Below are 22,622 nucleotides of genomic sequence, written 5' to 3'. Positions count from 1 at the left end.
ATTTTTTTTTTATTGAGTGGTTGGGATGCTTTTAAACCGGTCAAGTCGATTAAGTTATATCAAAATAATTCTCATACAATTTAATTTTAAAACTAAACTAAATAAAAAAAAATTAAATCAAAATATTTCAATATTTACGGAAGGATAAATTTAATAAAAATTATGAAATAATTTTATATAATCTAAATATTTTTAGTTACATTTAAGAAAGAAAAAAAATCCGACGTGCAGTATAAACTAAGACTCATCTTAAAGATTTTGAGGAATGTACAGCATATGACTAGTTTGTCAAAAGCTAGCTGGCAAGGAATGTATCTCTCTCTTACAATCCTCTATGCTACCTATCTAGCCGAGCTTAAAAAGTTGAGGAAATTAAATAGGAATTTGGGTGAAATTATTGTAATGTCAGCAATAATTATTTCTTCCATTAGGAGCAATTGATTAAATTTTGAGGATTGGTTAAGGAGGCAGGATGGTATATTTTTCACCTTGTCAATCAAATTCTATTTTTAGACCATGGATGATGATCTTTGTCCAATTAAAATTGAGAATTGGATTTAATTAGATATACAAAATGACTCAAGAATATCATTTGATTGTGTCTAATAACGAGAGAAAAAAGCAAAAAGTATTTAAAATCTGAAATATCTTTGATGGAAAATATCAGATTTAGTAAATAAGAAGAAGTTAATGTTTTGAAAGTGTACACTTTTAAAGAGTGGTAATGATTGATTTTTAAAATGCTTTATTTTTTGAAATGTATTAAAATAATATATATATTTAAAAAAATTTATTTTTGATATCAATACATTAAAACGATCTAATAACATAAAAAAAATTAATTTTAAATAAAATAATTTCAAATTTTACCCAACTCTTATTTAGAGTACATATTAAACAACAAAGAGACATGAAGAGGTGAATTCAATTTCAAGCACTAGGAGGGGGGGAAACAGACAAGTTAATGCTTGCTTACAAAAAAAAAATCATTTAAAGAGTGTGTATTTTAAAAGTGTGACAGTGGTTATTTTTTAAAGTGTTTTTCGTTTGGAAATATATCAAAATACTATTTTTTTTATTCTTTAAAATTATTTTTTATATCAATACATTAAAATGATCTAAAAACATAAAATTTTTAATTTTTAAAAAAATATTTTTTTAAATTTTACCCAATTCTTGTTTAGAGCACAATACTAAATGAAGAGACATTGCAAAAAGGTGAATCTAATTTCAAGCACTAGGAAGGGGGAAAATAGATAAGTTAATGCTTGCTTACAAAAAAAAATTATTTAAAAGAGTTTGCACTTTGAAAGTGTGGCAGTGGTTACTTTTCAAAGTGTTTTTTCTTGAAAATATATCAAAATAATATATTTTTTATTTTTTAAAATTATTTTTTATATCAATACATCAAAACGATCTAAAATTTTTAATTTTAAACAATTTTTTAAAAAAACATTTACCTAATTCTTGTTTAGAGCACAATACTAAAATAAGAGACATTGCAAAAAGGTGAGTCCAATTTCATGCACTAGGAGGGGGGGAACAGAGAAATGGCACTGATTTGACCCCAAAGTTGAACTAGTTTATTGGGTTGCAAGCCTTCTTTTCACCTCACGCAAATGTTCCCTAAATGGCATTATTATCTAAGATGAAGGGATGATAAAAAGTTAACATAGAGATGTCATTATCTTGCGATATAATTATGTAAAGATTGAGTAATACAAAAGGCATAACTTTGAAGAAGTGACACAAAGTAGACATTGCATGGCCTTGAAGAGAAAAACAAGAGAAAGTGGCTTTGCTTTTCGTAGTTGTACTATAATGTAAGCAAATGGATAATTGCATGACTATTGTAATGCAAAATAGGGACTTGCCAATTACCTTTACCATATTTTTTTACCCCTTTTTGCATAGCCAGACCACACATTTTGTGTTGTCTAGTTTCGATGATGGGTGCTCACCGACATACATCCATGAATCACGGGAGATTTGATTTCAAGCATCTAATTATTAATTAATTAATATACACTCCAAACAGAGTGAAAAATGAAGTACTTTTTAATTTTAATTATTTTTTAATATTAAGTTTATCAAGTATAAAGTTTTATAATTTATTTCAATTTATTTTGTATGAAGTTATCTTAGTTTCATGATTCAGATCACAAGTTTTGTAGATCAGTCGTGTTGACTCAAGTTATTTTTTTTTCAATCTCATCCTTTAACATTGAGTTGTTTAGGAATCGAACTTTATAAAAAAAATTTATTTGCTTTCTATGGAGTTATCCTTATCTTCTAACCTAAGTTTGACATGTTAATCGAGGTTGATTTATGTTACTTTTTTTGTCTTTTTTTTAATTTTTTTTTTCAATTTAATCCTTCTGAATTTAATTGATTGAGAATTGAGATTTATAACTTTTTATTTTTTTTCTATGAGGTTATCACGATCTTATAACCCGAATCTCGGGTTAGGCCGGTTGACTTGGGTACTTTCTTCTTTTTTTTAGTTGGATTTTTTTTTAATTTCATCTTTCAATATTAGACTGATTTTAGGCTTCATAATTTGTTTTGGTTTGATTTCTATAAGGTTATCCCAATATTATGATCCTAGTTACGAGTTTGGTCAATTGACTCAGGTGGTTTTTTATGTCCTTTTTTAAATTGATTTTTTTTTATTTCACCTTTCAACATTTTTTTAGGTTTTTTTTTTTACATTAACATGTCACACATGGGTCATAAGACTTGGATAACTCCATAGAAAGAAAATCAAAATAAATTATTAAACTCAATCTCCAATCAACTCAATGTTGAATAGTAAAATTAAAAATAAAACACAAAAACCACTTAAGTCATGAGACAAAGATAATCTCCTAGAATGTAAATCAAAATAAATTATAAAGCCTAATTCTCAATCAATCTAATATTAAAAGATGAAATTCAAAAAAATTCAAAAAATATATTATAAGTCTCAATTCCCAACCAACACAATTTATTAGATAAAAAATCAAATAAAAAAAACAAATAACCCAAATCAACTAGGGTTAACTTGTAAAACTTGGGTCAGAAGATCAGAATAATTTTATAAAAAGTGAATAAAAAAATAAAAAGTAATGTTGAAGGATACAATTAAAAAATAATTATTTAAAAAAATAACCCAAGTCAACACGGGTAACTCATAAAACTCACGACCCGAGTCAACACACCACATTCTAGGATAGTGTTGGGAGCGTCTCGTTATGCTTTTATGTTGGCGCTTTGCATGTACATGGTGGGGGTGGTAGTTGGGCTCTGGTGGACTTTTTTCTTCTCCCTTTTTTATCTCTCTTCTCCTTACCAAAATATAAATATGTCATTTAATTATTATTTTTTATCCACTTTGGTCCTTATTATTTTTATTTCTATTTGTTTTGTTTTCTTATCTTTTTTTGATTGATTTTTTTCTTCAATTTCGACCCCCATCATTTGGTTTCATTTAATTTTTATATTAAATTTAGTCCTCATTCTTTTGATTGTTGTTTGTTTGTTTGTTTTTATTATCTTTTTCCTAATTGATTTTTGTTTCAATTTCATCCGTTGGCATTTGATTTCAAATTATTTTTTTATTAAATTTAGTCATCGTTCTTGTAATTGTTATTTTTTTTTATTGAATCCTTTTGTATTGTATTTTTTTCAATTTCATCTATCAACATTTTGATAATTTAAAATTTTATTTCATTATTTTTTAAGGTTTGCCTTCTATGAGGTTAGTCTCGGAATCATGATTGGGGTCATGAGTTTTGAAGGTTAAAACATACTGACTTTGGTTTTTTTTTTTTGTCATTTTAAATTATTTTGTTTTCAATTTCACTCTTCAAAATTTGATTTTTTGGGGATTGATCTTCATGCTTCTTCTTTTTTCCAATTTCCTTTATATGGAGTTATTTCAATCTTGTACCCCTAGTTGCAAGGTTAGCATGTTAATCTAGTTGACTCAAATCATTTTTTCCCTTTCAATATTAGGTTGTTTGATAATAAACTTCTTAGTTTTATTCAGTATACTTTTAACGGGTTACCTTAGTATCACTACCAGGGCCGCAATTTAGCATGTAAACATAAATGAGCTCGAGTCAATTTTTTTTACCTTTTTTACCTTTTTAGTTATTTATTGTGATTATATTTTTTAATTTGAATTATTTAAATTAATCGAGCTTATTAAACATAATTATGTTAATGACTTGAGTCTTGAATTTTTATTTTTTTTGTTTTTTTATAAATGCTTGCATAATCTTAACATCATTTTTTAACACTTGTGTCTTGGTATAGAGCAGGCCTTTGTTTAGTTGTTATACTATATACTCTTAGGTAGTGTTTGGTATGCTAGCAAAGATGGACCATATAAGATAGTTTTTTCATGAATTTGTTTGGTGCATATTTAGATTGTATAAAAAACAATTTTTATCTTATCTAGGGCTATTCTAGTAGAGAAATGTTTGTCCCACTAAAAGGGGTAGGACAAGCTTGTCTAACTCTTTGCATTGTTTTTATTTATAAAATAACTATATTGCCCTTGATGTGAAATCGATTTTTTTATAAAGGATAAAAACAACAAGAAAAAAAGGGTTTTTGACGGATTTTACATGGGTCACGGGTTAACTCAAGTTTTTTCTTTAGGTTAAGTCGGGTTAATCCTTTTTCTATTTTTTCTTAAACCCAAACCTTTGTTATTGACCTATCAATTTGATTCACATTTGATTCACGAGTGGTGACCTGAATCAAAGATTAACTATGGACAAGGTTCGGGTCATAGGTCAGAAAAGGCATCCCAGGTTCTTTCAAGTCACAATAAGGATAAAAGTGATTATTATCATAGTTTTAAAACCTGAATTGGAGATTGACTCGGGATAAAGCCTGGGTCACAAGTTGAGAGAGTCAACCTGGGTTGAGTTAGTCAATGTAAAAAAAAATAATAGTTATTGTCAGAGTTTAAAAACATGACTCGGGGTCGACTTGGGGTAAGACATGGGTTAAAGGCCAGGAGGGCTAATTTGGGTTGATATGGGTCAATGTAAAGATAAAAATAATAATTATTATAATTTTAAAACTCGATTAGGGGGTTGACCCGGGGCAAGGTCGGGGTCACAGATCGAGAGGGTTAACCTAGGTTTACCTGGATCAAGATAAGGATCCGAGGTTTACAAAAATAGTTATTATCATAGTTTTAAAACTTAACTTGGGGGTCCGGGTCATGGGTTGGGAGCAATGTTATTAAACTTGCGAGTTGACTCGTAAAATCATACGATTTTACGAGTCAACTCGTATATAACGTTTAGAATCGGGTTAAAAACTCGAAAATGAGCAAACTTGGTTCAACTTGGTCAAACTCGATCAACTCAGTCCGAGTTTACGAGTTTAACAAAAGTTACAATTTACAAAATGTACTGACTACAATGAACTTTCCCTGAGTCCCTCCCGAGTCCCCACTCCCCTATGCCCTTCCTCTTTCCACAACTTCCAGTCTTCCACACTCTGTTAATCTCTCTCTCAAGAGCAACACCCAAAAATTAGTCTTAGCTTTAGGTGGTTTTTTCAAGCTTGGCTTTGCTAGGCAGGCTTTCCCCGTTGTACCATTCGCCTTCTGTGAGGAGCCAATTCGTATTATTTGGATTCCAAATGAGAGAGAGAGAGAGAGAGAGAGAGAGAGAGAGGAAATGAAGAGGAGGATATTTTGGTAAGAAAAAGGCTGAAAATAGTGAGGCCTTACGTTTTGCTTTCCTTTTATACCAAGGCCACTTGGCCTTCAATTTGTATAGTTTTATTTTAAAAAACATTATTAATTATGATGATTTAATTTAATTCTTTAAATGTCATTTCAACATTTGGTGTCCTAAATTTTTTTCATTTAGGCTAATATATAATTAACTCCCACCTATTTAATATAAGACTTGTTATAAATTATGATATGAATAAATAAGTTATTTGATTGACCGCTGAAGTCAAATTGAATTTAAATATAAATATGTGTCGTAGCATTAACATTCACAATATCAATGCTGATATTAGTAGTAATAATAATAATTTTTTAAATGATAATAATTTTAATTAATATTTTAGAAATAACGAGGAAAATAAAGGTAATGAGGCTATGTTTAGTTACATGACACACCATTAGATTGTTTGTTTTAGATTTGTTAATTTTTAGTTAATGAAATTCTATGGACATAATTGTATTATATTGTATTTGTTAAGTTATTTAAACCATGTATGAATTTTTATTTGAATCATGTATTTTAAAATGTTTGAATATTTGTATTGTTTATTTCACTTTTATTTTGATTGTGTTATATTATTATTTACTACTTGATTGGAATTGTCAATATATAATTAGTTAAAATATTTTACTTATGATTTTACGATTCAAGTTTACGATCCGAGTTTATTTTATATATTCTGTGTCGTGTCAAAAAAACATTTTTGACAACCTTGGTTGGGAGGATCAACCTGAGTTAACCTATTTTTTTTAAGAATTAAAGCAACCTCGTGATCTCTGACACATTTGAATGACTCATGTGGCCCACTTAATTCGACGTTGGTAATCGTTTTTGGTGTCGTTGAATTCATATTACATTGGTAATCTTTTTTAGTGTCATTGAATTCATATTGTTAAGATCTTTTCAACAATACTGGTGGTGTCATTATCAAAGTTTTAGTGTGCCTCCAGGGTCTTTTTCTTTATTTATTTCTTTTTTTTCTCTCTCTCCTCTATCATATCTCTCTTTATTGTAAATTATGTTAACCTATTTTACAATTTGAGGGAGTCGTAAATGACACTTGTAGCTCGTGAGTTGTTATGTTGTCTTAGACGATTTAAGTTGTTTTTAAATTTATCAAGTTGACCAGGTCACATCATGTCAATCATTGTATAGTTTAATTAGTTTATTTTGCTAAAAAAATTATTATCAACATGAAAAAAAAAATTATGTTAAAAAAAATTATCTGACCCACAGTGGTCTACGTACAATGATCTAGTTTCTATATAAATGAGCTAATATATAATTTACTATGCTTAATCCATAAAAATAAAAAATAAAAAACAATAGTGCAAATGGTTAAGATTTCTCTACTATACGAGAAGCCTCGGGGTTAAGACCAATCCTTGTATATTTAGTTTATAAACTACATTATTGTTCTGCGTTACGCTACGAGTCAAATGAAGTTTTTTTTTAATATAAAAATATTCAAACTTTGCTAATATATTATCTTATTTTTAAAATTGATATATTTTAAAGCTATTATTTTCATGAAATTTAATTAAAAAAATTTAAAAACAAATGCATAATAAGCCTAATATATATAGGCTAGACGTCTAGGCCTGGGAGGCTTAGTTGCCCTAGCCTATTAATGAAAGGCCACGCACACTAACTAAACTCGCATTTGTGGCCTTTTTTTGTTGGCAAAAGGAGTGAAGAACATAACTCACAAAATACAAAAAAAAACACTAAATATGTTTTTCATATTAATGAATAATGGAGTAGAAAAAGAAATTTTCTTTCTTTCTTTTTTCATGTTTTCCACTTTTTTTAAAAAAAAAAATGAAAGTTGACGACATGTTGTCTACTTATCCAATTTTTTACCACTAGATAGTTAGTCAAATCAATTCTGGATTTTTTGAACCTAAAAATTCATTTTCAACCTAATTTCACATGAAAACACCCAAAAAACATGCTTGTTATGTTAATAAATCAATCTCTCAACTCAAAACACCCTAAATCATTTTAAAAAAAATCAAACTGAAAAAAATTCTTTATACTCTCTCTATACCAAAATTTTATTTGTAAGATGAAGGTCTAAAAACATCTTGCTAAATGGAACCCGTTGATACCAAGATTGTTTTTTTTTTTTCACTAGAATGTGGTTTACCAACAACTTTCTTTATATTTTTCCATTCTCAAATGAGTTTTCCTCTCCTCTCTTAAACCCAAGGATTGAAAAATGAACTTCTTTTTTTACCAAAATTAGAATTTCAAAAACTAAAGCAACTAAATTGGATGAGAAAGAAATATAGGTGGACTGAAAAGCATTTGTTATGTGAATTTAAGATTGGTCATGCATTTTTCTCAAGGTTTACATTATGGTCCGTCCTGTCTTTTATTTTATTTTGTCTTTCTACCACAATTTAAAACTATATTACAAGAAATTAGGTCATAAAAAGACTAAATTAAAAAAATAAACATGAAAACAAAAAAAAAAGTGTCAAATGAAAAAAAAAAAACAATGACAATCACCCGAATTCTTTTGATATATTAACTAGCCTCAGTGCCCGCATTTCACCACAAGGTTGGACAATTTTTTGTGTAAAAAATGAAGTTTAGGTTTTGAAATCAGGTAAAAAAAAGGACATAAAAATTGTTCGTGACAAACTTGTAACCATGTTAATTAGGGCTAAGCTAATTCGAGATATCCCATCAAACTCGCGGTCCAGATCATGTGACCGATAAAAAATAAAAAGATTTATAAAGCTTTTTTTTCTAAAAAAAACTCATGCTAACTTTTCAAACTCGTGACTCGATTCATTAGACCCGAAACACCAAATTTGAAAAAACTATAAAGTCCAATTCACAATCAATCATAAGTCCAATTCTCAATAAATCATATTGAAGGATGAGATTGAAAAAAAATATATAAAGAAGGATTTTAAAAAATAGAAATTAAAAGAATGAGAATCAAAATCAAAATACAAATAAATTTTATAGTTAATTGAAGGGTGAAATTGAAAAACAAAATCAATTTAGTAAAAAAAACAAAAAAATAGAAAAAATGAGGTTCGAAATTGATATAAAAATAAAAACAATGTTGTAATTAAATGGTGAAATTGAAAATAAAAACTTTTATAAAAGGACCAAGAAAAAAATTAGAAATCAAAAGGACTACTTGAATTGAATGATGAAATTGAAATCCAATAAACTTTTACAAAAGAGCTAATGCAAAAAAAATAATTAAAAGAATGAGAACTAAATTGGAGACTATATTATTTGATAAATTGGAATTTAAGGATTAAATTGAAAGCAAATAAAATTTTTATAAAAGAACCGAAACAAAAAATGAGAAATCAAAAGAATAAGGACTAAAGTTGAAATACCAACAACCAAGATGGACAAGTTGAAATTTTCAAAGAAAGAGAGAGAATAAAAAAAAAGTCCCACCACAACAGAACCAGACCACCATCGGAGACAAGTCGCACTAATAAAATGATAAAATGAGAACACGACACTTGCCAAAAGATACTACACGTACAGCCTAAAGAGCAAAGACACCTCTAATGCATCCTTAGATGTGCCACACTTACATGGCCTCCTTTGTTTTGTTTTATTTGCCTAAATATAAAATTACATTTGAGTTGATTATAAAATATTATTGTGAAAAAAAACCCTGGTTGCTTTATTGAGTAATTAAAATGAAAAAATATATATTTATTTGTACTAGAAAAATTTAAAATAATAAATAAACCATGTAAGAAAACTTTAATTCTCTTAAAAATCAATACTAGAGCTAATGGTTAACGGTCCCAGAGGTTAAGTAATTTTTCAAAAGCCAATTAGGTTTTGTTAATTAATAGTGTGGCTCAATTTAGAAATTGTAGATAGCATTGGTTTTTGGGTCTGTGGCTTTTACCGTAGCAAAATACAAGGCCTATGGAATATGTCAACGACCCTTAAGGGCCTTTTAAAATACGTCTATTTTTTTCAATATATATATATATATATATATATATATATATTAAATTAAATTGTTTCTAAAACACATTTTAAAAAACATTCGAGCACATTAACGATGGAGCTGATAGCAGTTGCCATGCATAAAGGGCTTCCAAAAGGAGCCATGAACGTTCATTGGTTTTACTGTAACTTAATCTTGTAGCTTATCAAAATCTATTAATTAACCCCTACAGCATCTTAGATAATTAAATAACTCCTTAGGATCTGGTTCATCAGTCTCCCATGGCTTCGACAAGGCTAATTTGTTTCTTGCAATTTTCGGCTATTCACAGCACAGCCAAAAAAGACAAAAAACACCATTTGGCCCCCAGTCCCGATCGCTTTCCAGTCTCCCTCTTCTCTTTGCTCCTGACTACACCACCTCTGCCTAGACAAGGTAGCAAGCAAGGTACTGCCTTTTGTTTGACATCCCATAACCACCCAGTTAAACGAAGAAACAATGCTCATGCATGCCTACCACCTCACTCGATGACTAGCAGAGGCACAAAACATCAGAGCAACCATACATGCGACAGACCATGCCTCAATCCATAACTATGAAAATGTAATATGAACAGATGCAGCTCCACCCAGTCGGACTAATTAATAGCGTTACCGGCACATTGTAGTGCCGAAATAACAAGATAACATCGCAAGTTATAGAAAACTCATTCAAGGAAAATAAAAAAGCAATCTCAATTCTTACTAGTAACAACTAGCTAAAGAAGCAAAGCCATTTCAACAGCCTGTAACACTGAAACTCAACCACTTCAATAATCTGGATTCCTACCATAATTGCTATTGTAAGGTTGTGGTTGTCTCTTGTCGGTGGCATAACTCACGCGAATGTTTCTTCCTCCCAATTCCTGCACCATCGGTATGCAACAATCAATATATCATTCAGGAATCAGGGCACTTAACCCCATCAAAATCGCTAAATTTCTGACCTGGCCATCCATTGCTGACAATGCTTCACTGGCAGATTCAGTGCTTTCGTAACTAACAAAACCGAATCCACGAGACCTCCCAGTGTCTCTATCAGTGATAACTCTTGCTGTAAAACAAAACCAGAATGTTAATCACCTACACTGACAACACCAAGTGCACCCAGCCAAGCAAAGATTGTTTTGCAACAGCTACAACACTATAAACTATGGATGGTGAGAATATCACAAATTCTATTGTTAAAACTCTAAATATCCAACCAAAAAACACTTCATCTTTCTGAAAATATCATAGTAGAATCAGATTCGGAAAACTTGACATGGAGTATAATATATTTTTGGAATTTAATAATCAAGCTGAACTGGACCACAGTCGTTTCACATGTAAACATGCATTGGCACCAATTCACATCTTTGAACTAAAGTAAAACCCACAGGTTACAGGACAACTCCAAGAAATTGATACTTGTCATTCTAAGGGTGGATGAACAGTAGTTAACAATTACCAATTTACCAATGAGGTTACAGTTAAAGCAGGCGTACAATACTCAAACCACCAAATTGAATGATAACAAATCGAAATGTCAAAGATTAATTTCAAAGATGCATCAAATGAGAACACAATCAACCAGCCTCAGCAATCATTTGACAGCAGGTTACCTAGAGAAAGAAATCGTGTCCATGTTTATTTCAACAGTGTGATTTAATCGAAGTACACATGCAAAAACATACCCTCAGTCACTTCCCCAAAGCCAGAAAATGCATCCTTGAGCGATTGATCATCAGTTGACCATGCAAGCCCTAAAAAACAGACGATATAGACAACAGCAGAGCATTAATGCAAATGGATTTCCAACATTCAAACAGCATTTGTTTATCAATACTAGCATTAAAACAGCATCTACACATCAATACCTCCAATGAAAAGCTTTGATGAAGACATGCAGCGAATAGAGTTCAGCATAGATGCCATTGGAACTTGCCCATTCTGGGAAATTGACTGCCTGACTAGGCTCCCAAACTTGTTAAAGAAAGCCATTTCAACTATGGACTAAACCAAAACCCATCATTGCATCAGTATCGAGCATTAATAATATTCAACCAAAAACAAAAAATCTCAAAACATAACAAACCAATCACAATCATGCAACATCCCCCAAAGCAACATTCAAAAATTAATCTAAAAAAAATGGGGTCAATTTTTAGATTCCTTGTTTATTAAGAGATCAAATTGATAGCTTTGATTAAAGAAAACTCAAAACCTAAGCCTTAAAAGCACAAAACATATTGTTCAGAACACAAAAATCCCTCAGAAAGATAGAGTAGAGGATTAAAACTCTAAAAGATTGTTTGACCCTACACTCACACCACACACACTCCATAAGCAGCACCAGTGAAAAACAGAGAACAACAAAGAACTCTAAAAGCTATCATTAATAATCTACAGAATTAATACCATACAACTCGAACAGAAAAAAACAATTATATGAACACGATAAAGAACCATTCATGTGGCTAAGAAAACAGAACATAACCCAAAACCAAAAAAACACAAACAAAATCTAAAAAAAACCTTTAAGAAAACAACCCCAGTAAAGTGAAACCCACTTTGGCAAACACATAAACAATATCTAAGACCAAAACAGAAAGAGCAAAACTTTACTTCACCAAACTATGATCCACAAAACATCATAAAAAACATAACTTTTCACATAAAAACACCAACACAACAGTACATTCAATAAATGAAGAGAAAGGGAAACAAGAGAGAAATCGAAATTTTGGGTTTAAGCAAAGAGGGTAAAGATTGTACCTTTGAAGAAAAATGAGGGGAAGGCCGGGTTTCGGCTTGGGAGAGCCTGAAACGAAGGAAACGGCTAGGGTTTAAGAGAGCGATTGCTGAGTGGCACTTTTGTAAAGTATCTTGCTTGCTTTATAGCGTTGAGAATTTGATATGACTCTGTTTCGGGTTGTACGTTTGGATTTTTTCTTTTTTTTTTTTGGTTCTGTGGAGGGTTGTCTTGTCATTATGTACAAGACGTTGGAATCGTGAACGGTGCAAGCTCCAAATTAAGGGTAGCAACTTGGATGAACTCCAGAGATGATGACAGGGTTTAATGGAGCTTGATGAAGGAATGAGGGAGAAAGTGAGGTATTGACATGCCAACAGGTGGTGCAAGTTTACTAGAAGAAGAGAACGGGTCTCTAGACAGAAGGAGAAGAGAACGCTTGTAACATATTCTAGTATTCCATCATATTTTTCATGCTCATTCTGAGCGAATTGAGGGAACCTTAATTCCAATTCATCAACCATCTCCTGTTCTAGAGTATCAAAACATTCGTAGCAGCTTGATTGTTTCTTTTCATTAATGCCGAGCATTTTTAGTTCGGTTCGGTTTTGAATCAAAATAAACAACCAAACCAAATTATTTTTTTAATTTTTTAAACCGAACCGAACCAAAAACCGGTTCAAACCGATTAATTTTGGTTCAGTTTGGTTTATTTTCCTTCCAAACCGGTTCAAACCCAATGGTCCTCTCTACTTCTCCTGTAGCCTCGTACAACAGATCCCAAGTTGCTGGAGGTGAAAACCCATTTGGGCTTCTATGGCTAGACCCTTGTCCACAACCGCAACAGCATCCAACTGCACATAACATTGATTGAGACGATCCAAACAAAACTCAACGCCACAAATCAGGCAAAAAACCCAAGACCCGAACATTAGCTCCAAAAAACATAATCACAAAAACCAGAGCAGGTTGTCTTACTTTAAAAAAAAAACATAAAGGAAGCAATGCCTTGGTCTTTTCGGTGTTGCAAAGGAGGTCATTTCTCTTGAAATTATCTTCAAGGGTGGAGTGAGCCATTTGACAAGTTAACCTAGCCAAGTAATCTTCTTCGTCACTCTCTGTCTCAGTAGAGCCAACCACACAGTCTGTGAATGAGTTATGTTTAGGAGACCTTTATGTGATTTGATCAGCAGATTTGATGGACGTAGATAGAAATGAGTTTGATTCTTCGAGGGAACGTTCATTCACTTCATTGTAATTAATCAAATGGCAGGGGGATGTAGAAATCCACGGATATGAAAAACAAAAGAAAAGGAATGGATCTACTATTCCAATTCCATTTGTGGCACAGATTCAATAGGAGAATTAAGATCCGAAAAAAAACCCATAGGAACCAAATCTATAAAGGAGGGGAGGAAAATCAAAGCAAAGCAGAGAGAAAATGAGAGTAAAGACAGAGAGATGCAGAGAAGGGAGAGGGAGGGGGGCGGTGGCTGATGGCTGATACTCTAGGGTTAGAAAACAATGTATTTATACTTGTTTTTTTTTTCTAAGTGTTGGTTGGTTGAACCGGTTCGGTTCGGTTCAATCGGTTTCAGACTTTAGAAATAGAAACCAAACCGAACCGGAAATTTTTTGTGATTTTTTAATCGGTTAATTTGGTTTTTTTTGTTCTGTTTTTTTGGTTTTTTTTCTGGTTTTCTCAGTTTATTAGTTTTTTTGCTCACCCCTACTTTTCATTATCCTTTTGCCCAAAATAGCTAGTGGTTGAAAAATGGGGTGCCTCCTTGTTTCCCAATTGTTTCTTCAATTGCGACACGTGAAATTAAGGGTGATCATTTTCGATTTGGTTCGATTTTTATCAAAAAAGTAACCAAACCGATTTATATAAAAAAAGGAAACTGGTTCAAACCGGTTTGGCTAGGTTTTTTTGGTTTGGCTCGGTTTGTTTTCCACTTTTTTTCGGTTTGGGTTCAGTTTGGTTTCAAGCTTATAAAACTAAAACTGAATCGGTCAGTTTTTTCAAAATTTTAATCGGTTTAATTGGTTTTGTTTCACGGTTCGGTTTTTTCGGTTATTTTTTTATTTTCTCGGTTTAATCAGTTTTTTTACTCACCCCTACGTGAAACAATCATTTCCATACCTTGGAAAGGACCATTGTACTTAGATGCTAGTTTTTATGAACTTCTATGAGCTATTGTTTTTTTTTTTGGTCTCTATGGCTGTAATTTGATGTTCATCAATGTTGAATGCCCTCACACTCTTCTTCTTGTTAGCTAACCGAGTCATTTTAGGGGTTTAAATGGTAATGTGATAACGATTGCGGTTTAAAATGTTTTTCATTTAAAAATATTTTTTTATGTTTTTAAAATTATTTTTTATATCAGCACATCAAAATGATATGAAAACATTAAAAAATTAATTTTAAACAAAAACAAATCAAATTTTAAGGGAACGTGATTTAAACTGGGTTCCCAAACATATCCTATATCAAATTGATATTAGATTTTCTCTAATTACCTTGAGCATGTGTTCCATTTTTGTCAAGTAGTCATCTACTCATCTACTGCTTTAATAGGCGAGTCTTTAGGAAAATATGGAATATATATTAAAAGAACAAACTTATACAAGATCTCATAATGGGTAGACTTAACATGTAATAATTGGTGTTATATCACCACTTTAGATAATGGTAGTCACCGATCGGTGTTGTATCATCAAATCCATTGAGTTGGGGTGTTAATGGTCATACACCTGAAATAGTCCTTCAAACACTTATTGACAACTTTAGTTTGTCTATTAAACCATGAGTGATAGGTAGTTAAATAACATAAATCCACTTATTGACATGAAAATAGGTGTTGCCAAAATTAACTTAAAAACACAGCATCTTTGTCATTGACTATGGTGGCAGCAATTTGTAAATGTTATCCATGAAAGCTTTAACAACTATGATTGTAGTATAGAGATGTGTAATAGCTATAAAGTAGACATACTTACTGATTCGGTCCACCACCACCAGGTTAACTTCCTTTGCCTTTGATTTAGGAAAGTCTTCCATCAAAATCCATGCTAGTATTGGTAAAGGGTGTTTGAGGAAAAGTTAGGGGTTGTAGCAGCTTTCGGGTAAGAATATTTCCAAGCTTGTTTTTCTAACAAATAGAACATTCCCTAACATATTGCCTTATATGCTTTTTGTTGTTTCTTCTAAAAAATTAAGATGCCTACTCTCTTAGTAGTAATTGTAGCTCTTGAGTGACCATTTAAAGTAGAATTATGGCATAAGGCAATGATCTTATTTTGTAGAGAAGAATCATCTCTCATTATAATATTTTCTTTTCTACTCAATATATTGTTAACCTAAGAGTAATGGAGATATGAAGCAGGATTAATGATTATATCTTGGAGAATAGCTTGTATAACAACATCATTCTCCCAAGTCTTCCTTGTCTTATCTATAATGTTAGTGAAAATTGTTGAGACTGCCAATGGATATAATTCACCACTTGGAATCCTTGTGAGAGCATCAGCTACAAAATTTTCCTTTCTTATATTCAATCTCATAGTCAAAACCCAATAATTTAATTAACCAAAAATATTGAGATGAGAAAGTAGCTTTCTAATCCTATAAGTACTTCAAACTAATATGATCATTTTGAATTTTGAAATGTCTTTTCCATAGGTAATGCTTCCACTTGTTGATTGCCTGTAGGATAGCTAATGTATCCCTCATATATATATAAATAATGCTCATTGTCTAGACCCAAGAGATTTATTAATGTAAGCTATAGAGTTCTTCTTTTGCAATAGTACTGTCTCATGCCATTACTAAAGGCATTAGTCTCTACTATGAATAATTTATTAAGATTAGGTAGAGCTAACATTGGAGGGTTAGTCATGATTGATTTGAGATGATAAAAAGTTTTTATTGCCACTACGGTCTATATATAATTATCCTTTTTTAACAATGAATTCAAAGGCTTACAAATTAACCCATACCATTTAACAAACTTTCTATAATACCATGTTAGACCAAGAAACCCTCTTAACTACTTGATGTTTCTAGTTAGGGGCTAATATATAATTGATTGAATCTTCTATAAGTCAACAGTTACCCCTACCTTGGACATTATGTGGCCCAAATATTTCACATGATTGTTGCTAAACACATACTTGTTTTCTTTAGCATATAATTGATGAGCTTTGAGTAATTTAAACATAAGCTTCAAGTGTTCTAAATGAGCTGACATTGACTAACTATATACAAGAATATTATCAAAGAATAATAATATGAATTTTCTAAGATAAGTTCTGAACATTTCATTAATCAAACTTTGGAAGGTTACTAGTGTATTAGTTAAGCCAAAAAGCTTAACTAGGAACTCATGATGACCATTATGAGTTCTAAATGCAATTTTAAACTACTCTATAAGTACCGTTCTTATTTGGTGGTAACTAGACCTCAAATCCACCTTTAAAAATACAATAACCCCTCCTAGTTCTTATAGTAGCTTATCAATTAAAGGTATTGGAAATTTATCATTAACAGTGAGGTTATTGAATGCCCTATAGTCCATACAGAGCCTCTAAGAACCATTTTTCTTTCTTTTTTTTTACCAAAACCATCAGTGAGGAAAAAAGACTATTGTTATGTTGGATTTATACTAGATTCCAACATTTCTTTTACCATTTTTTCCACCATATTTTTTTGTAAGCTTGAGTATTTGTAGGGTCTGAGGTTGATAGGTTGAACTCCTTTTTTAATGGAATAGTATGGTCATGAGTCATTTTATGTGGTAATTCGTTCGGTTCCTGAAATAACTCATAGTACGCTTCATTTAATGTCTTGAAAGTAGCATTATTTTCTCCATTAGGTTGCAATATGGTATATAATAAGCTTAATTCTCTGTCATTTTTTATGTAATATTTCATAGATTGTATAAACTTGTCTTAGCAAGTTAAGAGGAATTATCCAATAATTTATTGAATTGTTTAAACCTAATAGTTTAAACTAGAACATGGTTATCCCCCTTGAGAGTTACTTTATGACCTTGCCACTAAAATGACATCCACATCTCCTTGTAGTTAGACAAAATATTTCCAAACATAGCCAAACAGAAAGCATGACAATCCTTTCGCACATAAGTAATAATATACGGCGACAATAACAATATTATTGGAATCTAAGTTTGTAACAAAAACTAAATATAAGCTAAATAGCTCTATTTATAATAGGTAAAAAAATCCTAAACAAGGATGGAGATTAAAAAAGTTCTAAATAAAATAGAAAAAGGAATCTAAATCAACTAGAAAACCAATACAATTCTCAAATAGTATCTTTTAGACCTTATCGTAAGGTTGTCCTAATATCTGGTCGTTATGAAATTTTAACCCTAAATAAAATAAAGCCTCTAAAATTGTCTGGTAAAATTTTAGTCTGATCTAATAGTTGGATCAAATATTATGATTGCTAGTGTAAAACTATGCAATAGAAAAAATAAGTCCAAAAATCATCTTGTTGTCTCCTTGTAAAAAATGGACTCCCCGTTAACTTTACTTCCACATCAAATAAGAATTGATGAGCTATCAAACTAATCCAATATGAACTCTTTTACTACCATAAATTTTTATTGCAAAAAATAAGACTTCTAATGTTGCCAAAGTTGCCAAAATATTTTCTTGTTGAAGAAGGATTGTTGTTGCATAAGGAATCCTTGCACAATAAGGATTGCTTGTTGGCATATTTAGAGCTTGACTTTAAACATGTCATCCTCTCTCATCTTGATGAATTACTAAGCCTACCATATATGGATGGAAAGCTTGAAAAGTCTAATTTCTAGTCTAATTAGAATGTCAATAAATTTCCACATATAGCTTTGGATATAACCCAAATAATACACAAATATCTAGTCTAACATATTTACAACTTGTTAACCCAAATATTCAAAATCAGCCCAATCAATTCATCTTGGATCCTCTTAGTTTTAGACCTTCTAATAGGCTCCATTTGTACTTCTAATAAATCCTTTAATGATGCTTGTTGATTCGCATCATTTCTCCTCTCCTCAAAAGGATTTGTCATTGAATCAATAATAGAAACACCATTCATGGGTAATACATCCTCATAATCATGCAACAAAGAAATAAAAATACTAGTTTACATAGGCTTTTTAATATAAAGATATTTTTCACAACACTTTCTCTTCTTTTCTTCACAAGTTTCCCCTATTTTATTTTTCTCTTTTCGACCAACTCACTAAGTTCTTTTATTTTGGCCACTCTTTTCTTACAAGTTAACCCCATTAATATATTTTAAAAGGTTACATTCTTAACTAGAGTTTCTTCGCTCTTATATATACAAATAGGCACACAAACCCCTTGTCCATATATTAAACTTCTATACTAAGATCTATAGTACTCTCTCCTATAATCATATAAAGGAAATAGAGGTATTAAAGGCCAATACTTCTAATTATTATTACTTATGTGGCATCTTGAATAAAAACTATTCTCTCTTTGTTGATACAAATTATGCTATTTGATTTATAAACTCAATGCACGCTTAACCACAAGTGACTCACCTTAAATCAAATATTCTACCTCTTCATCACTAGCATCATTAAGATTAGAATCAATGATGTCATCTTTCTCAGGATATGAATCTAATAAACTTTTATTCGTTGAAGCATCCATTTTATTAGCATCTTGTTTAAGCCTTTAAAACCTTTTTTTTTTTACTAATTTTTTCCTTTAATGATACTATATAAATATAACAACTTTTCTCTCTCACTATGCATCTTTTTTATGTTGAACTAAAGCTTTTTAATCATTAAACAATTGTTTTGTTTTTGTAAATAGCATTGTAATTTCCTTGCACTAATTTATTTAGCTCATAGAAGCCCATTTTCCATTAATCTTTGGAGTTTGAAACCTCAATTTCTCTTGCCTTATAGCATTAAGAACCTTTTGAGATTGTTCCATTTGTAATTTAGCTTTCCTTTTCTTGCCCATTTAAACCATTCATTAAATCTCATAGTCATCATTTCAAGTTGTTGTTGTTGTATGACCCATAACATAAAAGTTTGATTCTTTCTCTCTTTCGTGGGGATGTTTCATCTTTAAAAGACATCATCGAAATATAAAAATCATATTAGTAGCAAAAAAATATATCATCACATACTCTCTCACGTGTTTACACTCTAATAGATGTCACTCCTCTCATATTTCACTTGAATATAGCTTTTCATGATAATTTGCTCACCTTTTCATCATTTACCTCTTATACCCATCTTTTTTGCTCGTTAAGGAACTAATCTTATAAAACCAAAGAGAAATAGTTTAGTAATGAAATCCATAGTATTTTAGCATCAAGAAATAAAAAATAACCAAAAACTATAAAGAAAACAAATTACAAACACGAAAACACTAAAGATTATGAATCAAATACAAATACAATATGAAGATATGAAAACAAATGTGTAAGCAAGAAAAATAATATAATACGACTCAATCAACCCAAAAATATCTTTAAAATACTTATATGATTGAAAAAAATAAAGAAAAATTATGTTGAAATCAACTGATCTGATATGATTTATTTTGTAATTTTAAAATTACTCAAACCTAAGTATGACCAAATAACCCTGCAATTAAGGTTTGACGCTAAGAAAACAAAACCCCAAAGAATATCAAATTGTAGGAGTATATCTCTTAGTTTCTAAATTTAATCTTTTAATGATTTTAATTTGTGGTAGAATTTGTAACACTTGTGATTTGATCTCTTTTTTCCTTTATTTATACTTCCGATCTTGATAGCAAGGAAATCAAATAATTTTATTTTCCCCTTTTTTTCTTTATATACATGCCACATATTGGATTTAAGAAACAATGAAAATAATATGGAAACATAAAAATAGATTGATATAACCTGATTTTAAAGCCTAGCTTTAATACCAACTGATGTTAACTTAGAGGGTAAGAAACTAAAACCCACATATAAGAAAGAACAAATCCAAGAAAGCTAAAATTAGATTTGGTTGATTAAAGCTTGACATAATGATTACCTAAACTAAGACACCAAAACTATTTGAATCAAACCCCCACCTAACGATCATCGAGAATCGCAAATAAGAAGTATAAGGAAGATTCCACGAAGATAATTTTTCTATGATAAGTGAAGACAACTCAATGAAGAACTAGAAGTATAAGAATCCTCTCACACACAAGTAATAATATGCGGCTACAACAATATTATTGGAATCTAAGTCTATAAAAAGCCTAAATACAAACTAAATAACTATATTTATAATAGATAAAAATCCCTAAACAATTCCAGAGAAATAATAAGAGAGCTCTAAATAAAATTAAAAAAAAAATCTTAAATCAACTTTTCAATATCCAATCACTATGAAATTTTAGCCCTATATAAAATAAGGCCTCTAAAATCTTCTGGAAAGGTTTTATCCCAATTCAATGATTGAATTAAGAATTACACTTGTTAGAGTAAAATTATGTATTAGAAAAAATAAGCTCAAAAAACCCCTCTTAAATTTCTTAGAGAACACAAACTCTTTGTTAACTATATTTCCACACCAAATACAAATTGTTGAGTTATCAAACTTATCTAATATAAATTCCTTTATTGCCATAAATGTTTTTTTTAATAGGACTTCCAATGCTGCCAAAATTTCCAAAATCTTTCCTTATAGAATAAGGATTGTAGCTGCATAAGGAACCTTAGCATAATAAGTATTGTTTAGTGGTAGATTTCAAACCTGAATTCAAATGCATCATTCTCTCTTGTTTGAATAAATTATTGGGCCTATCATATATGGATGGAAAGCTTGAGATATCTAGTTTCCAACCTAATTAAAATTGTATCAAAGTTCCACTTGTAGCTACAGATAAGACCCAAACAATACACAAAGGTCTCATCTTGTAGATTTGCAACTTGTTGACCCAAATATCCAAAATTAGCCTAATAAATTTCTATTGGATCCTTTTAGTTTAAGTACTTATAATATGCTCAATTGGTACCTCTAATGAATCATTTGGTGATACATACTAATTCACATTAGTATTATGCCTCAATCATGTTTTTTTAACATTTAACTAGGTAATGAGATAAGAATTTCATAATCGGTGAATTTGCTTGAATTTCAATATGTGCGGAATGTTAAGATCACAAGTATCACTTGTATGGCTTGTGTTTAAATATTAATATCATGTTTGCCTTTTTATTTATATTTTACATATTAATATCATGTTTGTCTTTTTATTTATATTTTATGTATTATTTATTTAAATATAAAATAAAGGAGTTTGAATTGATAGAAACTTGTATTCTAACAGTTAGGTTAATGTGTCTTCTAATTTTTAGTGACTGATGTAAGTCTAGTGCGATGTTTTTTAACCTTAAAATAGGTTCAATAATGAGTCGACAATTTTTTATCAAGTTAACATCATGTTTGGATTAATAGTTAGCTCGATATGTGTTCTAGTTTTTGGGATCAACATAGGCTTAGCATAATGCTTTGACAAAAAAAATCAATGTCAATAACAAGTCCACAAGTCTTCTTAAAGTAGAGACTAACATGGGTTAAATATAGTATTCTGTTCAATTTATGTTTTCTAAAAATAATAAAATAATAATAATAGTAAAAAGAGTCCAGAGATATTAAATAAATCATAAAAAGTAAATAAAAAAATCATCAAGTTACGAGACTCTTTACACAAGGCATAACTAACTTGATGAACAACCCCTAACAATAAATAACTTGTGAATAATCTTTGAAAGTCATTTGAATAAATATAGGTAACCTTTCATTAGAAAAGATACGGTAAAAGTGGTTTTTATCTTCCCTTAGACATAACCAACCCATTACTTAGATTTCTAGAATCAATGCATATTTTAGGATTCTTAGTTTCCTTAAAAAACTAGGTAATAACTCTATTTTTCATTTTTTCTTTAATTTTTAGAGGTTCAAATTTTCATGTCGAATGTGATAATAATAATAATAATAATAATCATCATAACATTCATTTTGAAGAGGCTATCACAAAGATATCGTTTTTCTATAAACATCCCACTTGTGATGAGTATAAATATATCACTCTAAAATATCATCTTAAAACCATTCTTGCTCAACAAAGAGTAAAAC

The 22,622-nt window shown here is 30.4% G+C and overlaps 1 protein-coding gene across 2 annotated transcripts; it reads right to left on the bottom strand.

Annotated features, from left to right (window-relative positions):
- Positions 1–10,294: 10,294 nt before the first annotated feature.
- LOC133670460 (glycine-rich RNA-binding protein 2, mitochondrial-like) lies at positions 10,295–12,645 on the bottom strand. Of its 2 annotated transcripts, none has more exons than XM_062090958.1 (5): positions 12,486–12,645; positions 11,588–11,723; positions 11,405–11,473; positions 10,676–10,782; positions 10,295–10,594 (listed from the first exon to the last, which is right to left on the bottom strand). In XM_062090958.1, the coding sequence occupies exons 2-5, from the start codon at positions 11,709–11,711 to the stop codon at positions 10,499–10,501; spliced, it is 396 nt and encodes a 131-aa protein (XP_061946942.1). In that variant the 5' UTR covers positions 11,712–11,723; positions 12,486–12,645; the 3' UTR covers positions 10,295–10,498. The 2 variants fall into 2 exon arrangements, with proteins under 2 accessions (XP_061946942.1, XP_061946943.1); XM_062090959.1 differs by having other exon boundaries at positions 11,588–11,716; positions 12,486–12,642.
- Between the last annotated feature and the right edge of the window lie 9,977 nt (positions 12,646–22,622).

The sequence above is a fragment of the Populus nigra genome, chromosome 13 (genome assembly GCF_951802175.1).
Source record: "Populus nigra chromosome 13, ddPopNigr1.1, whole genome shotgun sequence".
Classification (NCBI taxonomy): domain Eukaryota; kingdom Viridiplantae; phylum Streptophyta; class Magnoliopsida; order Malpighiales; family Salicaceae; genus Populus; species Populus nigra.
Note: the sequence above shows the minus strand (reverse complement) of the source record. Positions and strands in the feature narration are given on the sequence as shown.

Excerpts from the sequence above, each read along its gene's own strand:
- LOC133670460 (XM_062090958.1), bottom strand. The coding sequence starts at position 11,711 with ATGGCTTTCTTTAACAAGTTTGGGAGCCTAGTCAGGCAGTCAATTTCC. Across the intron at positions 11,474-11,587 it reads ATCAAAGCTTTTCATTGGAG|GGCTTGCATGGTCAACTGAT; the intron begins GTATTGATGTGT and ends TCTGTTTTTTAG. Across the intron at positions 10,783-11,404 it reads CTTTGGGGAAGTGACTGAGG|CAAGAGTTATCACTGATAGA; the intron begins GTATGTTTTTGC and ends TTTGTTTTACAG.